Source organism: Ptychodera flava, chromosome 21 (assembly GCF_041260155.1).
Source record: "Ptychodera flava strain L36383 chromosome 21, AS_Pfla_20210202, whole genome shotgun sequence".
Taxonomy (NCBI): Eukaryota; Metazoa; Hemichordata; class Enteropneusta; family Ptychoderidae; genus Ptychodera; species Ptychodera flava.
In genome coordinates, this window is record NC_091948.1 from 12456551 (window position 1) to 12479631 (window position 23081).

Consider the following 23081-nt stretch of genomic DNA (forward strand, 5'->3'; position numbering starts at 1 on the left):
AATGGGTCTGATATGCACTTCTTGTACGACATTTAACCCTTAGAGTCAGTACACTGAGATTCCAATATTCCATTTCACGAAGGAAATATCTATCATATCATGGACTTAATCTATGCAACAGAAAAATGTACATCATGTGGGAGTAACAATTTAACTCGTTTACCAGCTAGAATCAAGTTCAAAAGATCATGCATCCGTGACTTCGTGATGCTCTATTCACGCTGGCCTTGGTTTACTCCAGTTTTTGGCAAAACAACGGTTTATTGTCCTTGACGTTTTGAAAAAAGTTATTTGATCATGTGAATATCTCCTTTCTCAGTTAATTGTTTTTTTCTACAGAACATGAGATGTGATGTTTACCACAATATTTATTTATTTTTCACTGAATTTAGTATCTTTATTCCTACCAGGATCAAATCTTTCGACGGCTCTTGGCAGTACGCTGTGATCGAGACGAGGAAACAGCAGAGCGCCAAAGAACATTCCTTTGAACAGTCTCATCAGCGACGAGAATAATCCAAGGTATATGTTGTAGAGGAAGGCGAAGAACGTACAGTTGTGGAACAAACGCCTGAAAAATGACGATTTATGATATCATTGATTTCTCATTTGACTTTCTACAATTATGCACTTTTAATTAGTATCCGTGACAATGTTTTGAAAATGCATATTAGTAGATCATAACACTTTATCTGTAGCATAATCTTGCTTTACAAGACCGTCGCATCTATTTGTTCAACAAAATAGTGAGATCAACTGCTTCGATATTTGGTTAATGTCTTTGTTCCGTTCCTTTTTACGAAAAGCATGTATTTTGTTCTTATGTATATTTTATTAGCCAGAGAAAGTTTTGCATGGCATTACATGATACCGTAATGTCATATAAGGGCAAACCACATAGTCATAGTATAAAACGTAATATCATATATTTGCACAAATTATTGACAATACCATAGCAGACACCGTAAACACAAAATATGAGGTGACAATACTAGCTAAGCCCAAAGTGAACCGTTTGGCTGTGTCTATTGACTCAGATCGCTTCGCTTAGAGAATAAGTCTGATTGTCCTCACAGAGGTCAGGAGAGAAAAATTTCACCTGTTATCAAGTGCAAAGACACGTCCACGATCTTGCAGAAAGACGAATCTCGCCAACAGATACTGTACCAGAGTTATTGTCAGACCGATTACGACAATTGGCCTGAAAAAGGCAAGTATATTGCGATAAAGACACGGTTAGGTGATGAATGCTATTGAAAACGTTGAACTGTTACATGATGACATTAATACGCAGCGTGTCAAAATTAAATGGCAAAATGAAATCAGAACTTTGATATGAGTAAGTTTGAGTCGCGGAAGAATCATTCAGAACATTTTATGGCAAAGACCACAGATCAGTGAACATTCCAGTGATGGGGACCGTAATCAATTGAAGCGGGAGCTTTTGATTTGAATCAAAGGTAAGATTATATGTTTACCACAATGATACGCAGACATGCATACGTCATCGGGAAATGCCGTGGACATTAAATAGTCAGCTTTCAGCAAGGTTTAGCATAATTCAATAATTGTATCTCGGAATCCCTGCTTCAGTATACCTTTGCCGACTCATTTTAGAAATTGAAGCAAAATTATAGCAATACTTCAAAGACATCCTTCCTGTACTACTGGGAGAAAGTGAGCTTTAAATCCAACAGTTAAAAAAATCATTAACTCACCATGCCCATAAGGCAATGCTCTTCAAGATGTCAGGATAGAGTATCGCAAGACTCATAAAACCAGTCATGACGAAGAGAACGGTAAAGTGTATCAAGAAACCTGCTTTGGTAACGAGAAATTCATATATATATATATATATATATATATATATATATATATATATATATATATATATATATATATGATAATATATTATATATATATATATATATATATATATATATATATATATATATATATATATATATATATTATAGATATAGATAATAGATATATATATGCATATATATACTGTAAAAATTGATAACAAGTACAAAGTAGAGATCCCCATTCTGAGCACTATATATATATATATATATGTATATATATATATATATATATAATATATATATATATATATATATATATATATATATATATATATATATATATATATATATATATATATATATATATATATATATATATATAATTTTTGGAAAATAATGAAGAGCACTTACCAAACACAGCATATGCCACTTGAAAGCCAGCGTACCGACTAGCTGAAACCTAGGCAGAGCGACAAATTTGTACTGTCTATGCAATCAAATTCTAAATTTACATTGTTCATTTATTTGTAAAATATTGTTTGAGTGGTACAAAATGTTACATTTGTCTATTCAGTTTTAAGGTAATCCAGCTCACAATTTGATACCATAGCATTTTGATTCTATTCTATTCTACGCTATGTTGCTTACGAGTCACTGCTTTTGCATTTTGAAAGGTTGTGAATGAGGTTTGCAAGGCCACATTCACATGCAGAACAGGAACTGATGACCAAATTTGTGACATGAAATTTTCACAATTTAGAACAACAACTCAGCAAAGAAATATGTATATTGTGAATAATAAAACATAAAAACGATTTGGCATATCTTTCACTGCCAATATGAGTTAAAACAGCTGCTCTGCTGCATGGAACGTTTGTGTGGCACCAAATGTTACATTTGTCTATTGTCACTTTATGTATCTACTTTATTGCAAGTCATGGTTGAAGCAGACACCCTTCGTGTGAAGACTTTTCCTATTACTGAAAAAAATACATCAACAGGAGTGATATTGTCTCTTCGAAATAAATGATGTAGATGGAAAAGGCAAAACTCTTCCGTACATGTTTGGATACTTACCACTCTCATGGCGGGCGTGATTGAAAAACTTGTATTTTCAGCAACTGCAGCCACTAGGGAATGGTCACCCTTGAACACTGATAACATGTTCTCCCTGTTTTAAGTGAGAAACAAACACTGTGCTCAATTCCGTTTCAATGAAAGTCAATTTATGTTCACCAAAGTAGCAAAAAATCTCAATATTTGATTATTTAGATATCCCTGTACACTAATTGCATAAAATATATAAAATAGCTAAATTATAAATATCTGATGTCTATGTCATTTCTTGAAATGTATGTAAAAGTAAAGTAAGCCTTTATTGAAATCGTATCCCAGTTGGGATCTTGATCATAAAGTACAATAAAGGTTTTTCAAAAACAACAACGAAAGAGTATATATAATATATATATATATATATAAATATAAATATCTATACATGAGGTCAACATATTAAAGGTTAATAAATAGTTTACTTTGTCTTTTTCATTTTGTCTTGTCTGAGTTTAAAACATGTATGTATGTATTTTCCCAATTCACATAGTGATGCTTTATCTGTCCTTGAAAAGATGCTTACAAGGTCTTGTGTGCCTCTGAATGCGTTTTTACAAATGTTTAGTTTACTGAAAAAATCATGTCTAATGTCTGTGTATCCTTTGCAATGAAAAAGAAAATGTATCTCATCTTCTACTTGTTTGTTTTGGCAAATTGGGCATGCTCTGTCTATGACATCAAGGTTTCTATATCTACCTGTTTCTATGTGTAGTATGTGTGCACTAATGCGTAACTTGCACAGGGCTGATCTGTGATCTGGGTTTTTTATAACATGAAGGTAGCTTTCGAGAGAGAAATCTTTTTTCAACTCTCTGTATGTGCGAAGTTTATTTTTATGGTGCCCTTGTCTGGTATCATCATGAATCAATTCAAATGCACATTTTTCAAATAGCTGTTTAACTTTTCATTGAAATTATGTTTTAAACTGTTTGTCATTTTCTATCTTTACATTCATGGCATCTCCAATATTTACGAGCAGCAACGATTGTTTAATTCCTGACACCCAATTATCTGTATGTGCATTGTCCAGTTGACAACCCAGATCATAAGCCTCACGAGTCAGTGTTGTATCTGCTTTCTTACTTATTTTTAACCATATTTGACCATTTGTGTTATGCTTGAAACAATTAGAGGATATCTACCCAGTTCCATTAAACATATGTATGTATGTATGTATGTATGTATGTATGTATGTATGTATGTATGTATGTATGTATGTATGTATGTATGTATGTATGTATGTATGTATGTATGTATGTATGTATGGATGATGGATGGATGGATGGATGGATGGATGGATGTATGTATGTATGTCTGTCTGTCTGTCTGTCTGTCTGTCTGTCTGTCTGTCTGTCTGTCTGTATGTATGTATGTATGATCTACGTGTATATGTATGTATGCGTATACACACACACACACACACACACACACACACACACACACACACACACACACATATATATATATATATATATATATATATATATATATATATATATATATATATATATATACACGTGTGTACGTATCTATGTGTGCGTCTATGTATGTGTGTATTTTCGGACGTTTGATATTCAAGCACGAGTGATCGCATTTTACCTGTATGCTTGGAGGATTAACGGTATTGTAAATACAAAGATAAGGATACCAATTGCTAACGATAATTTCCAACAAACTGAAAGTAGAACAAAATGATAATAAAGAAATGAGCGTGAAGACATGAAGCCATTAATAATAAACACATTGATGACGTTCTTCTTCTTCTTCTCCTTATTATTATTATATATTTTATCATAGTCGTTGTTGTTGTCGTTGTTGTCGTTGTTGTTGTTGTTTCTTGTTGTAGGCAGCACCAGAATTCCATATTTTTATTGTCGATGTTTTTTTTGTAGTTGCTGTCGTTGCAGTTGTTTTTGGTGTTCTTATTGTTGTTGTTCTTGGCAGCAACACCATCAGCACAATTCCTGCTTAGTTTAACTTCAGCTACCCAGTCTTTGCTTCGAATTATCTTTACACCATTGGACAGCAAATCGTAAAAATACAGTGTACGGATTGTCTTAACAACCCTTACTGTTACAGTTGTACATTACAAATATAAGGAAATAAATTCGGTTAATGTAGTCGAATGCTATAGCTACGCATCTTATTTTTAGGAATGTCACGACGATAAACCACAGTTTAGTGGCATTTATATTATTGGAAGAATGGTCAGTAATTTTGCATTAACAACACCATCCGAGTTTGGATAATTTCATTACAAACAATTATCGAATTGAACTCTGGTAAGACTTACCTTCAAGTACGTACATAGTGTAGGCATTGAAGACTTCATTAAACTTTGAGATGTCTGGCCAGATGGTAATTAATATCAACAGAATCTGTTGTGGGAAAAATACGAAAGACAGATTGTTTTTAAACATATTGTAGCATTTGTACATCTTTCAAATGTGCTATTCTGCTGATACTGTAATTCATCTCGAGATTAAATTTCTGTCTGTCTGACTGTCTGTCCGTCTGTCTGTCTGTCCCCCCCCCCTCTCTCTATATATATAGTCTCTCACTGTCTCTGTCTCTGTATATATGATGGTCATTCATATATATATATATATATATATATATATATATATATATATATATATATATATATATATATATATATATATATATATATATATATATGTATATAAGGGTTGCTGGAGAATTGATTATACAATTTCATCTCTTCAACGTTGTTTCGTGAGTCGCGAGACTCACTCATCATCCTGATGAGTGGGTCTCGCGACTCAAGCAAAAGACATTATATTACTTTGTATTAAAAGTAATTTATGCAACATAGCGTTTACTAGTGCACGCATTGGTATGTATGTCTGTATGTATGTATGTATGTATGTATGTATGTATGTATGTATGTATGTATGTATTTAGGCAGGTAGGTAGATAGGTTGGTGGATGGTTGGGTGGTAAGGTCGGTAGGTGGGTAGGTAGGCAGGCAGGTAGGCAGGCAGGCAGGCAGGTAGGTATGTAACATTTGGGTATGTAGGTATGATTTTAATCCCTTACTATATACACAGCATTGATCGAGACAACCATTGTTGAAATCAAACGGGTAGAATACTTGAAGCCTAAAATAAAATAAAACATTTATCTAAGACATCATCAGAATTTAATTTTAATGAAATCTCTGAAAACAATGATCTTGATATATTGTCATGGCTGTCGTTTTAAATCAACTTTGTTCAGAATTAAAATGACATTTTACATCTTAATTTACATTTTTACTGCATTTATCAAGTATGATGGATTTGATTCAGTGTTTTTAATGAATATCAATCACATCTATTAAAATAAAAATATGTGCACAAAATCGTGTTGCTAATGTCTTCGCATATTCGTTACAATTTTGTTCAGACAGCTTTACAATGCATGATCATCCGCATTGAACGTTATCAGTCAATACATGGAAATACAAACCTTTAAAGTAGAATAGTAAAACGCGTCGATAATACAAATATCACATGCACAAGCCAAGTTTGTCGTCTCCGAACAAAAAATACGGGATTTATTCTCTGGTCGTTCTACGTCACGACAACCCGCGTCTATGTCATCAATTTTGGTGCGTCGGACCTTTTTTTTGTCGATCTTCGGTGTGCTCGTAAATATGTAAACAAACAACATGGCGGCCGATGTTTCTCCCACGATCAAAAGTCATGTAATGAAATCGATATTTTCACAGACTACGACATTACTAATCCGAACAATGTAAACACAAGAGTGTACCGCCTGTATACTCCGAAGAAATTACGTGAATAATTTGCGGAAACAACGAACTCGAAGCTGGTCGCGTATACCGTGGGTTCCGTACGCATTGCAAACAGGGTCAGGCGCGACGTTTACAGTGTTCGCGCCGTCGAGATTCAGTCGATATTTGTTCCCGAAAAATAGCGTATCTTCGTCTGTGATAAATTTCCAGGACTATGCTATCTTTGAAATAGAGTATAACTTTGCGGAAGGTAGCCTACGTGTAGACCGAGAGCTGTCATTTGCTCCACACACGAACGAACGTGAGCGCTAACGCACACGACGGACGACTGGAAATGATTGACAACTTGTGCACGGCGTACTGATATTTATTCCTAAAGTAGTTCAAAAGTTTAAACGCGGAATCATCATGGAAAACTTATTTTATTTTGCAAAAAATAACGAATTCTTGGCTTGTGCATGTGATAAGTATATTATTCCCTAATATTTTTCTTCGTTCAGCTCGGAAAATACGAGTGACGTAATGACCGTGTCACCATTCGTCTTCGACTCGTGGTGACACGGTCATTACGTCACTCATATTTTCCTTCGCTGAACGAAGAAAAATATTAGGGAATAATATCTAATCATAACAGAATCGCTTGTTAAAATACTTTCCTTACCTCTTTATATGAGTACAACTTACCCGGTCGAGGCGTGTAGAATTGGCGAAGAATTTGTTTCAATCTGGCAAGCTGTCCAATTGAGTCATCCATGTCATCGCTGTGAATGGAACAATAAACGACAGATAAACCATCAGAATTAATAGTATCGTACTATTAAAACCCTTATCTTTCGTGCGGAAATCAGACAAACAGAGCTGTGTGAATTCGGAAACAGAAAATACTTCAGACGAAACTGCTGGCCAGGGATGCTAGCGCTTGGAATGCTGTAAGTGTACACGTTCCGCCTGTTTTCCTTGAGTACATAATTTTCATCATGAAAAATATCCTCCATTTTCTTCACAGTTGTGTCATTCTTGCCATTATATATATATATATATATATATATATATATATATATATATATATATATATATATATATATATATATATATATATATATATATATACATCAAACAAAACGTTTACGAGATACAACTTACACCACCCTCATTTCTTGAAGTCTTCTGGCAGATAACAATATCATTCTTAAATGTCTTAGCTGGTACTCGTCGAATCCCTGTTCCTGTACCTGGTGCGGAGATTCATATAAAAATGAACATATGCCAATATTCTACCTTTGATATTCTTAATGCGGTTCCTTGTCATGTATGCACGCCTTCCCCCCCCCTGTGCCCCCCGTCGTAAAATATATGCACAGGTATATTCAGTTGAAGTTCAACAATTTTATAATCAGCGACGTTATTATGCGTATTGTTGCATGGTGTTACACTGAATGCCAATTTTGTTGTTAAGGTAGTATGAACCTCGGCAGTGAACGACTTAAACTTTCGCTCAAACTTTCATCTAGGAATAATTCAACCATTCTCTTTCAAAATCAAGATAAAATTCGTTGTTCCCGTGCAAACTCTGGTACTTAAGACAAAAATTACCAGAGATTTAACGATTTTAGGAAAGTCAATATGGCCGCCATCCCTGTGTTGACTCTAGGGAGAAAAATGGAATTTTCGATTTTCGAAAAGTTTTTATATTCCAAGACCTTTAAAATTGTACCTACACAAGTGGTAGATCAGAAAAGATTTGTAAAGTTTGAGAGTCCGAATATCTGTTTCAAAGGCGCATTCTACTTTGATGTGAGTCTTCAGGTTTTCCGGCTAATGGATTGTTTTTCTCCGACAACAGCATTTAATCTGGCAAAAACGTCTGTACAGACACACAGTCCACCAACAAGACTTCAGCATGACTCTCATAAGGAAGGGCCTAAGAATGGGCTATAAGGGTGAGCTGGCAAAATCTAGTGGCGGGGCATATAACCTAGAAAAGGTTGGGGGGGGGGGGTCGTCATGCTTTTTCAAACAGCACAGATGTTGGTCACCTGTAAGAAAGCCGTTTTTAGTGTACGTGCACATTCCAGGATATAAAGGTGATTATCGGTGTGTTTGCATTCTCTGACGTCAGTACACGATGGTTGGAATACAAGTACAAGTGTTTTCTGTCTTATCAACTTATTGACTTCTCAAGTTTATACAGGTTTGTCTAACAAAACCTTTTACCAGAAGAGTGGCATGGCAGGTTCTTGACATTCTGTGGCTGAAGTTAAGTGCAAGCTATTAGACATAGCATAGCATTTACCTTATACAATGCACACAAAAGATATGATACTAGCACAGCTTGAGTTGTTTTTACTCCGAGGTTGATCTGGATCAAAGCAAGGTCTAATTAGGTTAACACATGTAGTACAAAATATTTATTTGTAGTTTAAATAGTTATCGCCTTTCAATAACAATTTGGAAAGTGTTTGCCTTTGTGAAATGGTTTATCCTATTGACGGGCTAATGACGGAAAATGTGCATGTACTTGACACAAATTATCTTTTTCTCCATGATGGATCTTGATCAAAGAAAATCTCTTTAGGATAACACATTTATTGCATTATGTTAATTTGAAGTTTCAATTGCAATAGCCTTCAAATGTTTACCTAATAGTATGAGACATGGCTTAGCCTATAAGGCCATACGATATATATGATACGAAAGCTGACACAGATTATACTCCATGATGAATCTGTATCAAAGTTAGATCTATCTAGGATAATAAACCATTTTAGTATATTTTTAAAGTGTAAGTATCAACAGCCCCACAATAACATTTTTGGGACTTATTACCTATGCGACATGGCTTCTAAGGCTACACCCTACATTTCAGTGCCGTATGACACAGAATGTACGATAGCTTACACATTTATATTTACTTCATTATCAGCTAAATGTTCATCAATGTATTTAAATTGGTTGGTGCCTGATATTCTGACGGCGGTGCATGAAGAATATGCCTGCTCATACCTCGGCTATAATAACTTATGCTTTGCCGTATTCTGAGAGTACAGAAAACAGTATACTGACCTTGATTTCAAGCTTACGTGTTCTGGCGGTTTTCATAATGGCTTTGACGAACTTGTAAGAAAATATGGCGGCCAGATACAGGAGGCAAATCAAAGCTGGCAATCCAACAAAGAAATGGTAAGTAAAATTCTGCAAAATAGAAATCAACACGTCGACATAAAGTGAAATAGCAAGGCATTTCGTTTGTATTGGAGTCAAGAAATGCCTGGAAATGAAACCTGATACTTTATTGATGTAATCGTTATTACATTTCGAAATAGACTGTGTTTCTGGCAACCAAGCTGTATATTTAAAAATGATTATGCACTACTCTTCAAAAACTGTAATTGGCAAATAGTGAGAGGAGTTTACCATATATTGAATCGTTCAATGCTGAAAATTCAGTCTAAACCCTCTTGTTTTATAAAATCCGTGTGGGCATGGACTGGTGTTTGAAACATAATTTTATACCCAAATAACCATAAGTTACATCTACAGATGCTAAACGTAGTACTTTGAACGCAAAAGTTTCATGTATAAAACTGTTCATCGACGTATAGTCTTCACATATCCACCTCAATGAAGTCATGTAGCCCAGTGTACCAACATTTAATATATAACGTTTTATATGCATTTGTCGGTTAAATATATGTGCACTGATTTTTACATATATTTTGACGAACAGACATGTACATTCGGGTCACTGCTACTAACCTACCTGTGTGCCAACGTTACAGGAAAATATATCCGCAATTTTGAGTCCAAGAAGAATGAATGAATACACCATTCCAATAGCAAAGGTCAGAATCGACTTCATAGTGACAGCCGCAAATAGAGGATAGTAGTACAGGCAGTACGTCAACACTGAGAGAATTCTTAAAGCAACTATTTATTGAGACAAGTAAATTAAACATTTTAATAAATATTTCAATATATTGACACAGCCATCACTTGCCAACATTTTTACCAGCATAGACCATGTTTACTCTATCTAACATCGTTAACGTTGGAATAAGATTTAAAATAATTATTCTAAACCATAGCTACATAAAAAATTTACACATTGCATGTAAACATTGAACGTTCAAACGTTTGACACTATATACACTGTATAAAGGGCAAAACATTGCGATAAGTGTATATTGAAGATGAAGTCTAGACCATTACGTTTCGTGTGTCCTTTATATAAAGAGTAAAGGAAGGAATGGGTTTCTCACAGTAACTACTAACACGACGGTCATAGACCAAATTTCAATGCATTTGTTGCAGTCATATTTAGAGGTTATTGCCCAATATCGCCTGTTCCTGTGTCGTATCAGCACGAGTGTAATTTCTGATACGACAACACAGGTAGACCGTGCTATAGCTTGTCTAAAAATACAACTTTAACAGAAAAGCATGGGAAACCAAGGCTCAAAATGGTATTTCCGTGTTCAGCAACCGGAAATATCCGTGTTCCCTAAAGCCCTTCAAATTTTTACGTCGGCGACATCGCTTCGCAGGCGTTTTTTACAATCTTATTGAAGATATAGTCCGGGAACACTTCGAAACGGATGACATTTGTCGTGAATATCTCGACGTTTACCGTGAAATATCATGGCTGACATTTTACAGTAAACGTCACTAGTATGAAGCGATATGGGAATAGGTATATGATAAATTATATATATATATATATATATATATATATATATATATATATATATATATATATATATATATATATATATATATATATATATATATATATATATATCGGTCACTAATACTTGACTGTCCCAGAATTTTCTAGAATAAGTTCGGAAACACATGATAAAATTACACTTTGTTGCCTGCCTGATTAGTGATGGTTATGACGATATCGATGATGCCCTAGCCGAAGGCGAAAGCATCATCAATATTTCGTCACTGAGCACCATCCCAAGTGCAGGCAACTATTCCTGATCTTATGTTATTAACTTTCTCTCTTGCGGCTTCGAGGCACGGAATCAGGCAGAAACTCAGGGTATATCGATTCGATTGCATATTTACGTATTCTCATTTTCTTCTTTTTCAGTAGCCATGAGTGGAAAATAAATATTACACTATCATCACCATACGAAAATGTAAAATATGGAAGCCGTCTTTGATCTTGTGAAAGCATATTCATTGGAATAGAAAGATTCTACACAGGTTCACAAACGCTATGTTCCATCAGTGCATTTCTGAAATGGTATTTCACCCTTGACTCGTTCTTGACACAAAACAATCGAAAGACTGTACTTTAATGTATTTTTGTTATAAGTTGGAACTGATTAAGTATGGCAGTCTTGTCGCTTGGAGGATACATCAAGTCCGAAGAACCTAAGTATGTCTGAGAAAGATTTACTAATGTTACCAAGGAAAAAACTATAATCCTTAAAAAATATAGATGACTTTCCTTCTAAAAAGAAATTACTATGTGTTGTGTTTAAAGAAAATGGACAAGTGTCTGAAGCATATCTGCCCAAACTATAACTAAGGAGTGACGAAACATGTCAAAATAGTCTCTTACCTCTGACAAATGGATTAATACTACCTGGCTGTCCAAGTAGAATTTCTAGAATAAGTTCAGAAACCGGCCCCGTCGATGCCAGGACAAATGCTGCAGCGTATGCCAAACGATTTCTTCTATCGTCGAGCAGATTCACAGGACTGTAACGACACGTGTCAACAGACGATGGGTGTGAGACGATATCGTTAAAATAAGTGTGCACCTGATCTTGTTATTGATTGTTGCTAACCAACATACTGTTCAAAACAGTGTAAACAACAAAACTGAAATAATACCTTCAGCCTTTAGTCATAACGCGATACACTGGTAATTTTGAAATCAATGACGCTATAAAATGTGATGGTGTTTATTTACATTAAGCCACATAAAAATTGAAGACAAACTTACTATATAATTCCTGGCCGACCATCAAATCGTCCGGGCCATAGCCTCTTCCTTTTCTGTAATAGGCTTAACAATGCAGTCACTAATATCTGGATCCAGTGAAATCATAAAACAAATATAATAAATGTGATTAGATCATGGTATTTAAGCTGACCACCGAAAATTATTGAGAACTACAAAAGACATGAAGCTTAATGAAGCTTGCAACCGTACTCCTATCAAATCAACAATAAAAATCAGGGGTCATCGTGTAAAGTTGGTGTCAAGTGTAAAAAAACGTATTACTTGACATTTACAGATATTCGAAATTCAAAATAGTTCTTATCTCTGTGTGAACTCTAAGGAGAAAAATAAGGTTTTCGATTTTCTGAAAACTAAAACAGTGAAAGTTTTTCTTATTTCCAATAGCTTCAAAGTGGTAGGTCAGAAAAGAATTGTAAAAATGTGAGAGTTCGATTATGTGTCCCCACGGCGTAGTCTATCGAAACTACAATAGCGGCAGAGGAAAAACCGGTGGATAATATCCACAAACGCAGTTTAGTGATACATTTCCCTGGGCTGCAGCGATACCTAATCTATAGGCTATACTTGTATTATTGGTTTTGTCACATAAGTACGTCTTGTCAGATACTAGGCTTACAGGCGCGGCGTTGCATTAAGGCACTTTAGTCGACTGGCATATTTTCTCCATCATGAAATTTCAGGAATCGCTATGTCCAGCGACGTGGTGTAGGTGATACTTTAAAAAAAGGTGCTGTCTGGGATGCATACGTACCGACAGAGAAAGAATATAATAAAACGATCTTTGATATGGAACCTGGCACGTCTGTGTCACAGTTTCACTGTAATTATAAGAGGTAAGATGATTAATTGATTGACCCTAATGTTCATTGAGGAATGTCGTTTAGCGATTGATCTCGTATCTGCACAATTCTTGCTCAGGCTTGGCTATTTGTTACATTGTTCTGTTGCCATACATTTATCAATTATCCAGTCATTTATCAGATTTAAACTTTAATGTCACTGGAATATTACGTTCTGCCATGTTGAAGTTGCGAACGAAAACGAAAATAAATTTAGAAATAAATGTCTGCCCAATGTTTTGAGAACTATCACCCGTTTGGACTTTGCCAGACTGTCGACAGTTCCTTGTGCCTTTTCTGTCTCTTAGTACTGTAGTCTCTCGCACATACGGGAGTGGGGAAATCGCAGTGCAGCGCCGAAGGCGCGAGCAGCGATTGCCGTAAGGCACGGGGGACTGTTGTCTTCCGCTGCGGCCTCAACGACAACAACAGGAAAACCCTTATTATAACCTAACGCAGACGAAATGATTGACAGGTGAAGAGGGTCGCAGGTCACCGGTCACGGCATGGGCAGCTGGAAACAACCCAACCCTGCATGGCGACAGCAAATTTCTACCTTTGCCTCCGCCCTGTTCTTAACGTCACTTTCCATGAATAATTAACAGCAACTCAACTCCTGCAACAGACAACAGTCCCTTGTGTCAATGTATGCTCTGGAAATGCCCATCTTGCACCTTCGGCGTATACGCTTGCGATTCCCCCACCGTTGTATGTGCGAGAGACTACACCAATATCAGACGTTTTTGTTCGCAACTTCAAATGGCAGAATGTAAAAATTTTTAGAGCAGTAATTTTGTACAGCGCCAGCTGGCAGCTACTTACAGACAAGTCAAAAATGAAATATAAAAACACGATTGGAACTAATTTTGGATAATTGGATTGGCACAATTTCTCAAGAAGTTTAGAAATTTGTCTAATATTACACCATATTTGCTTATTACCGTCTTTAAAATTTTATTCAAAATTTACGATGCTGTTGAAATGTTATGATTATGAATGATTGTGTTGCCATCGACAATATCCTCCTGGGAATCGCCATGCGAGAGGATATCGGGATACAGAAACAGCGTAGAGACTCCAAGTCTTCAAAGATAACACCGTTTATTTCTTATAAATGGATTTTACATATTGCCAGATAGGTCCTTCTCTCAAGATGTTGTCCCTTCATCTGAGCTGGTGTACGTAAAGACACCGTGTATATACAATTCAATGCATACAATCCTTATTTACATACAAATAAAATGCAATCTTTCCCTGACATATTTGGTGCCAAGGTACCTACGTGTATCAATCGCCAAGACCATAAACACGAGAACAGTGTGTACTTGTTAGATTTCTCACATGACGTAACAGTATGTACTTGCTAGATTTCTCACCTAAGGTATAATCATCGCACATAATTAATAAGTCTGAACCTGTCTGAACCTGATAATTAACCTTTATGCAGAATTGACGTCAGAGTCAATGAACTCTGTAACATTCCCCTTCTTTCTATGAATGCGTCCCGCATGAATTTTCAATTAGAAATAAACGGTAAAATGAAAAGCATACAACTACTAATAAAATAAAGAATAGAAGAAAAATTACATAACTCAAGAAAGCGTTTTAAAATAATTCTACACAACAGTTAATATACTTCGTCATAAATATACATGAATAATGAGTAATAAGGGCCCTTTCTAACTACAATTTACACAGAATATTTTCATAATTTCTTACAAACCCAAAGTGGAAGGGTCATATCCCTTCATTCTGAAAAGTAAATCCTTCCTTTGTTTCATCTTTTTTTTGTATCACTACGTATTACAGAACCATCATTAATCTCTCTCTTTTTCGAAACTTGCATTTCTATTTCATATCTTGTACAACTTCAGTCACACAAAATTCACCATTATAGGAGGCAGAGTGGGTTTTATCGCCGATTTTTCAATTCAAATTTCAGAGAATGACGGCTTAAACTATTCCCGTCCTTTTCACCTCGTGTAGCTCCCTTTAGGGGGCGTACTAAATTTAAATAGTCTCAGTTACGTCTTTCTTTTGGTTTCTTTAAGTGGAAGGACTAAATCTCGATACTTTCAGAAGATAAATACAACACTATAAATTCATATTTTCGTTAATTTGATCACATTCAGGGGCAAACGAATCGAGTCACGCCACTCACAAAGTTCTAACATACTTAGGCCGGCCTTGCATACACACCAATCATTCATCCCAGACTAACTTGTGACCACACATTCGTTTCACCTTTATATGTGACCAATTAGCAAATTCGTAAAAAAGACAACAATGCCTTGCCTGTAACTTTCACAGGGTGCTCTCGTAAATACTCTCGTGCGGCATCATTCAAATTATTTTCATCTTCCCACGTATTATGTTTGTGTGAATAGTCCTTCCACTTGACTAAATATTGTAATTTGCCGTTTCTATATCGACCCCTTACAACTTTCTCAACTTCATAATAAGGTGCCTGTTCACTTTCTGAGCCCACTGATTGTGGAGCGTTATTGTCATGATCACCACCAATTGTTAAATATTCGTGAACTGAATGTTCATTGTCATCATCATTGTAAGAATGCACACTCTGACTGTAAGCTGAACTAACATCGTCATCAGGAGAATTCCTGATCTCATCAGCTACTGACGATTGAAACGGAACTTGTAATTCATCTTCAGACTCATCGGAAGTCGACGAATTAAACTCTGATGGACGCAAATAAGCTTTCTTCAACCTATTTACGTGGATCACCTTACGATAATTCTTATTGCTATTCAAAAGTCGTAACTTATAATTAACAGGAGATACCTGTTCCGCAATTATATAGGGGCCCGTCCACTTGTGAACAAATTTCTTATTTACTCCTGGCTTAATTGACGGCTTGTACAAATACACCGCATCTCCTATCTTAAACTCTTGAGATTTCTTAATACGGCGATCATAACGCTCTTTCATTTCACACTGATATTTCTCAATATTCTCTCTTGCTAACTGATAGGCTATGTTTCTTTTACTTGCCAAGAATTTCAAATGGGTATCTATATTTCGTGTTCTACCCTCAACTGGTTGAAATTCTACATCCATAGGGAGGGTAGCCTCCCTTCCGTATAACATGAAAAAGGGAGATAGCCCTGTTGCTTCTTGTGGACTAACTCGATAAGCAAATAACACAGAAGTTATATATCGGTCCCAATCTTTCTGTTTGCTGTCTACAAACATTGATAACATGTCAACTAGCACACAGTTAAAACGTTCCGTTAATCCGCTTGTCTGCGGTCTATACGGGGAGGACACTTTGCGCTCTATATTAAAATATTTACATGTTTCTTTTACTACCTGAGATAAGAAATTTGATCCTTGATCACTCAACAAAACTCTAGGACTTCCATATGTAGAAATTACTTCATCAAACAATATTCTGGCCACAGTTTCTGCTCTGGCATTTCTCAGAGGGAAGGCTAAGGGAAATTTGGAAAAATAATCGTAAGCACTAAAATGTATTTATGACCATCATAAGTTCGGGGTAATGGTCCAACGATATCCATTCCTAGTCGATCCCATGGTCCAGAAACTGGAATCGGCAGTAATTTAGCACGGGACGGGGGCACAGCACGTTTCCTAGTATGACAATGGGCGCACGTTTTAACATACATATTAACATCTCGAGGCATTCGCTCCCAAAAATACCTTTGTCTCAAAACTCCTAGTGTTTTAGTGTAACCAAGATGTCCACCCAGGACACAATCGTGGGCCCTCTTCAACACATAATTCCTCATAGATTTGGGGATAACTACCTGCCTAATACAATCAGTTTTTGTCGTAGCTTTCCCAGTGGGTTTCCAATAGTGATATAGAACTCCGTCAACAATATCATAATTAGGAGCCATATTTACTAATTTCTTAGCTAACTGTTCATTCTCAGGTAGTTCGTTACTCTCCATATAATTTAAAAGGTTAATCAAATACGAATCATTTCTCTGTTCCTTTCGTAAGTTTTCTATAACTTCTTTGTCAATTTCATTGTCTGCCTTGTCCGTGTGGGTTTCCTGATTTGAGAAAGTGTCTTGGCCTGTGACATAACCTTTGGTTAAGCTTTCCTTGCTCTCAACAGTCAAACTAGAAATGGTAGGAGGCTGAACTAAGTCTGTATTGACTGCTTTATCAACCAGCTTGGGACTGTGATCAGGTCGATAATTTATTTCAGGAGCATTCTCAAGATCAGTGACGTCGGAAGGAAAACCTTCACACTGACGATATGGTCGCCTTGACAACCCGTCAGCGTTCATGTGTTTCTTTCCAGGCCTGTAAATAATCTCATATTGTTGCAATGTCATTATCCAACGACCAATTCGACCTTTAGGTATCTTTTGTTTAAACATGAAAGTTAGATTGGAATGATCAGTTACAATAACAATGTGATTGCTCCTTACATACGGATCGCAATATCTTATAGCATGTATAACGGCCAGGGCTTCTAACTCTGTGATAGAATAATTCCGTTCATGACAGTTTAAACTCCGTCCGCCATACAAAATTACACGCTCGACGCCATCTTGCTGTTGTGCCAAAACAAATCCAAGGGCATAAGTCGAACAATCAGTATACAAAATAAATTCTTTACTCATATCAGGGTACCCCAAAATCGGTGCTTCGCATAGTATCTGTTTCAATTTCTCAAATGCCTCCTCGCATTTATCAGTCCACTCAAATTTGACATCCTTTCCCAATAATTTGTGTAAAGGCCTTGCTATTATTGAAAAATTCTTAATAAACTTCCGATAGTAATTTGCCATTCCCAAAAATGACTTTAATTGTGTCACTGTGTGAGGGCGGGGATAATTCTTTACAGCTTCTACTTTACTTTGATCAACCGAAATTCCATCTTGACTTATGATATGTCCTAAAAATTTAACACTACGCTTCATAAATTGACACTTGCTAGGCTTCAATTTTAATCCTGCTTCACGTAATCTCGTCAAAACGGTGTCAATGTGTTGTAAGTGGTCTTCGAAGGTGTTACTAAAAATAATGATGTCGTCAATATAACACAAAACGTACTGCCAATTGATGTTACGTAGGACATATTGCATGGTGCGTTGAAAACAACTGGGACTATTTCTCAACCCTTGAGCCAGCCTCCGATATTGATATAACCCTTGATGTGTGACAAAAGCTGTCTTTGGCCTACTTTCTTCATCCAATTCTAACTGAAAAAAGCCAGATTGCAAATCTAAAGTCGAGAAATACTTGGGATTGTTTTACCAAGCATTTCTAAAGATTCATCTGTTCTTGGCAAGGGAAAGGAATCAGGTATAGTTAATTCGTTCAAAAGCCTAAAGTCCGTGCAGAATCTGAAAGAATGATCATCTGATTTCGCAACTAAAACCACCGGACTTGAAAAAGGAGAAGTAGATGGTTCGATAATACCTTGTTCTAATAAGTTGTCAATTTGTCGTTCTATTTCCTGCCTTTTATCAGGGGTCACTCTGTAAGGGCGCGACGAAACGGAACAGAACCCTCTTGCAATTGAATCTTATGCTTAATCAAATCACAGTGACCCAGTTTACCACTAGAATCTACAAAAGCATCGGCATTACGCAGTAAAATATCTTTAAGTTGATTACGTTGATTATCAGTTATGTCTAACTCATCAAGTTTCAATTGACCAAGCAAGTAATCTCTCTCATATTGTGATTGACTGTGACTGCTAGCAACGTTATTAATCATGGGTTCAACCAGTGGAATAATTTCACTTGAGAAATGAAGTGGTGAAAATGCTCCGACAATACTATTTTTCTTGATCTTAACATCTGTATCTAATGTATTCAAAATTCTCATTGGCATTGATTTCTTATTCGAATACACCAAACCACTAGCTACTAAAACACCAGGCGTTAATCGGGTCCGTTTATCACAGCAACACCCTAACACTCCATTTGCATACTTATACGGCACCTTAACGGGAATTATCATTTCACGCCCTTGGGGAATTATCATATCGACCGTAGTTCTCAATGGTACATCAGATTGTAACTTGACACTATTTGCAGTAAAATCAATGACAGCTCTATAACGCTTCAAAAAATCAAGTCCCAAAATTAAATCATGAGTGAGAATATCAACTAAGTTAACATTCAACATTACACGCTTATTTCCAACATAAGCAGGTATCTTCATAAACCCAACAACATTCAATTTTCCCTTCCCCGCTGTTTGTACACAACTATATTTTGATTTCAAAATTGGATATTTCCGTAACTCAGGAATTAAATCTAATAATCGCATGGGAGCCACTGTAATACTAGCCCCTGTATCAATCAAAGAATTTACCTTTCTGTTACAGATAGACACAGGAATTAAATTTTCTTCAAAAGTATTATCTTTCCCAGAGGAACAATCTGTATGGGAAATTTTACGAGTTTCACCTTCAGTAAATGACATCCCACAAACAGCTGGCTTAGTAAATTTGCTCTGGTGAAACCCTACAAACTTCTTAACACATTGACGGCTATATGCCCTGGTTTCCCACAATTATAACATATTCTACTATCGAAATAGTCTCTTGAATTTCTAAAACATTTCGAAATATTATGTAAAATACCTTGACGGCGATTAGACCGTATTGCTTTGCTGTCAGCCTTTCTTCTTCCGTATTTCTGTACTTTCCGTCGTCTCTTGCCTGTCTGCTGTGAGTCATTTTGACGCGATTGTTCATGCAAGTTCGATTCAATGTCCGACATTTCTTTCACAAGTTCTTTCAATTGTCCGATTCTTTCTTTGATCTCCTCCGTTAACTCTGCTGACTCCTCCTCTGGCTCCTGTTGCAATTTTGTTGACAACTTCGGCCGTCTTCGCGTGTTCATAGGCGCTTGTAAAATCCATGGGATTCATTCCTGCGACGAATGCTTGTAGTGGAGGTTTCAGTCCGTTCATAAAGTACGACAAAATTTCTTTGTCGGTTTTCCTGGCTTTCTCTGCCTTCAGCTGTAACAGTGATGCGTATTGGTCGACTGTCTGGTTAGACTGCTGTTTCAATTTGAAAAGCATTTTATCGTACAACCATGTTGGACCACACTTATCAAATCGCTCAAGGAAAGTCTCTCCTAAGATTTCCATGTCAGCCCGTCGATCGCCAGGTAAATTCCGAAACCACCTCTCGGCTTCATCTGATAAGTAAGGCCAAAGCCTTTGAGTCTTTTTTCATCTGACCAGCATCGAAAGTCCGCAAAGCTAGTATATCACTGCCACCATCGAAGCGCGTTCTCATTTTCGAGACCGTGGAAAATGCCCGGTCCTAAACAATCGCCGTTTCCAGAGACGATGTCCTGTAACTCTGCCAACCTGGCCGTGACATCGCGCTGCCCCATTCAGCCACATTTATACCTTCGTTCTCGCTGCATCCATCGTGCTGTACGTATTTTTCGTTCGGTGTTAACTTTTCCAACTGGAGCTTGCTCTGTATGTTCGGATTCTCCCACCATGTGTTGCCATCGACAATTATCCTCCTCGGGGAATCGCCATGCGAGAGGATATCGGGATACAGAAACAGCGTAGAGACTCCAAGTCTTCAAAGATAACACCGTTTATTTCTTATAAATGGATGTTACATATTGCCAGATAGGTCCTTCTCTCAAGATGTTGTCCCTTCGTCTGAGCTGGTGTACGTAAAGACACCGTGTATATACAATTCAATGCATACAATCCTTATTTACATACAAATAAAATGCAACGTCTTTCCCTGACGTATTTGGTGCCAAGGTACCTACGTGTATCAATCGCCAAGACCATAAACACGAGAACAGTGTGTACTTGTTAGATTTCTCACATGACGTAACAGTATGTACTTGCTAGATTTCTCACCTAAGGTATAATCATCGCACATAATTAATAAGTCTGAACCTGTCTGAACCTGATAATTAACCTTTATGCAGAATTGACGTCAGAGTCAATGAACTCTGTAACAAGTGCATGATAGTATCGTATTCAATATTGTTCAAAACATATGAAGAATATTCATATTTGAATGAAAATATGTGAGTTTGTCTGTAGTTTCTTCATTACTGAAACATTAGTAATAATCTCAGTTTGTCACTTTTCCTCGACCAAAATGAAGCTTTTCGATTGATTTACAGATAAGTCAGTCAGGGTCATTTAAATGTGCCCTGGCTCAATTTAATGTTTATGAAGCCTTTAATTCACGAAAAAGTCAGGGGCATTTCAAAAGTGCCCTGACTCAAAAGTCGTCAATTAGAGAAATTTTAAGCATTTTGTCTCGTTTCTTTAGTACATTTACACAAAAATGAACTTTTTTTTCATGAAAATGAATCCGATGAAAGAGGTATGCAATAATCGTTGTGTTTTCGTTGTTTTGCTCGATGAGAACAATATTTCAAATTTTACACTATTCTATCATTTTGTAAAATTTCAGCTGTAAAAATTTCGATTTCGTTACATTTTCCTAATAATTACTCTCATCCAATTTTCCCAAATTAGTTCCAATCGTGTTTAAAACATAAATCCATTAAAAGACAAAATTGAAAATGAAGAAACTACATACAAGAAGCATACGACAGAAAGACTACAAATCACACAGACAAGATCGCAAAGTTGTTTGTTGAATACTAGTACTGTTAAGTGAATTAAATCAGCGGAAAATGCGACCAATGAACCCTCTCTTTGTAACGTCGACTCTATTATGAGGTATAAAAATTAGGTCCCTTCGTCTGGCACTCAAACGAGGAACATGGAGAAAATCTATCTGTACAATTAAAATGTGACAAAAGACATCTACGTACGAATACACAATAAAATATCCCTAAGAACATGCAAATGTGGAATATTGTAAAAATTTTGTTTTGGCTATGGCTGGGCAAGTTAATAGATAATGTGTACTTGTCTTGTTGCTGCTGTTGTACATATTCATATACGAACAGTTGAATTAGTGGAGATCGCGTTTGTGATATATATATATATATATATATATATATATATATATATATATATAATATATATATATATATATATATATATATATATATGCGATGTATGACAGTGAGCATGCGTGCGTGAGTTCTTCACGAACTCTACAACGTGGTTGAGCGGTCTCAGTCAGAACATGTAACAACTTAGCCGGCTATTGAACCACTCTTTTTTGGGAGTGGAGATTTAGCCGAGCGGTTCTCTCTGTGGCCTCTCAGCTAGGTGACTGATGCCGTATGTTGTGGGTTCGAATCCGATTGAAAACTAGCCGTATTTTCTACCCTGGGTTGATAACTCTGCTGGTGGACAGAATTGTCCCCGAGGTTTTCGTTCGCCCAGTTAAAGCGATGAAATTCGTTTCTTCGCTTCGATAAAGTTTATATGTGCGATGTATGATAGTGAGCATGCGTGCGTGAGTGCTTCATGAACTCTACAACGTGTTGAGCGGTCTCAGTCAGAAAAATGCAACAACTTAGCCGGCTATTGAACCACTCTTTTTTGGGAGTGGAGATTTAGCCGAGCGGTTCTCTCTGTGGCCTCTCAGCTAGGTGACTGATGCCGTATGTTGTGGGTTCGAAGCCGATTGAAAACTAGCCGTATATAACGA

The 23081-nt window shown here is 36.4% G+C and overlaps 1 protein-coding gene across 1 annotated transcript in view; it reads right to left on the reverse strand.

Moving 5' to 3' along the window:
- LOC139121432 (stimulated by retinoic acid gene 6 protein-like) overlaps positions 1–23081 on the reverse strand; it is a 31286-nt gene that overhangs the window by 2495 nt on the left and 5710 nt on the right. Inside the window, exons 3-16 of the mRNA XM_070686291.1 lie at positions 12641–12726; positions 12254–12393; positions 10439–10605; positions 9742–9870; positions 7822–7910; positions 7363–7439; positions 5979–6040; positions 5212–5296; positions 4518–4593; positions 2886–2979; positions 2220–2268; positions 1719–1818; positions 1100–1201; positions 408–571 (exon numbers count right to left, since the gene is read on the reverse strand). Coding sequence (XP_070542392.1) covers positions 408–571; positions 1100–1201; positions 1719–1818; positions 2220–2268; positions 2886–2979; positions 4518–4593; positions 5212–5296; positions 5979–6040; positions 7363–7439; positions 7822–7910; positions 9742–9870; positions 10439–10537 — 1126 coding nt within the window. The 5' untranslated portion in view covers positions 10538–10605; positions 12254–12393; positions 12641–12726. The remainder of the gene's footprint in view (positions 1–407; positions 572–1099; positions 1202–1718; positions 1819–2219; positions 2269–2885; positions 2980–4517; positions 4594–5211; positions 5297–5978; positions 6041–7362; positions 7440–7821; positions 7911–9741; positions 9871–10438; positions 10606–12253; positions 12394–12640; positions 12727–23081) is intronic.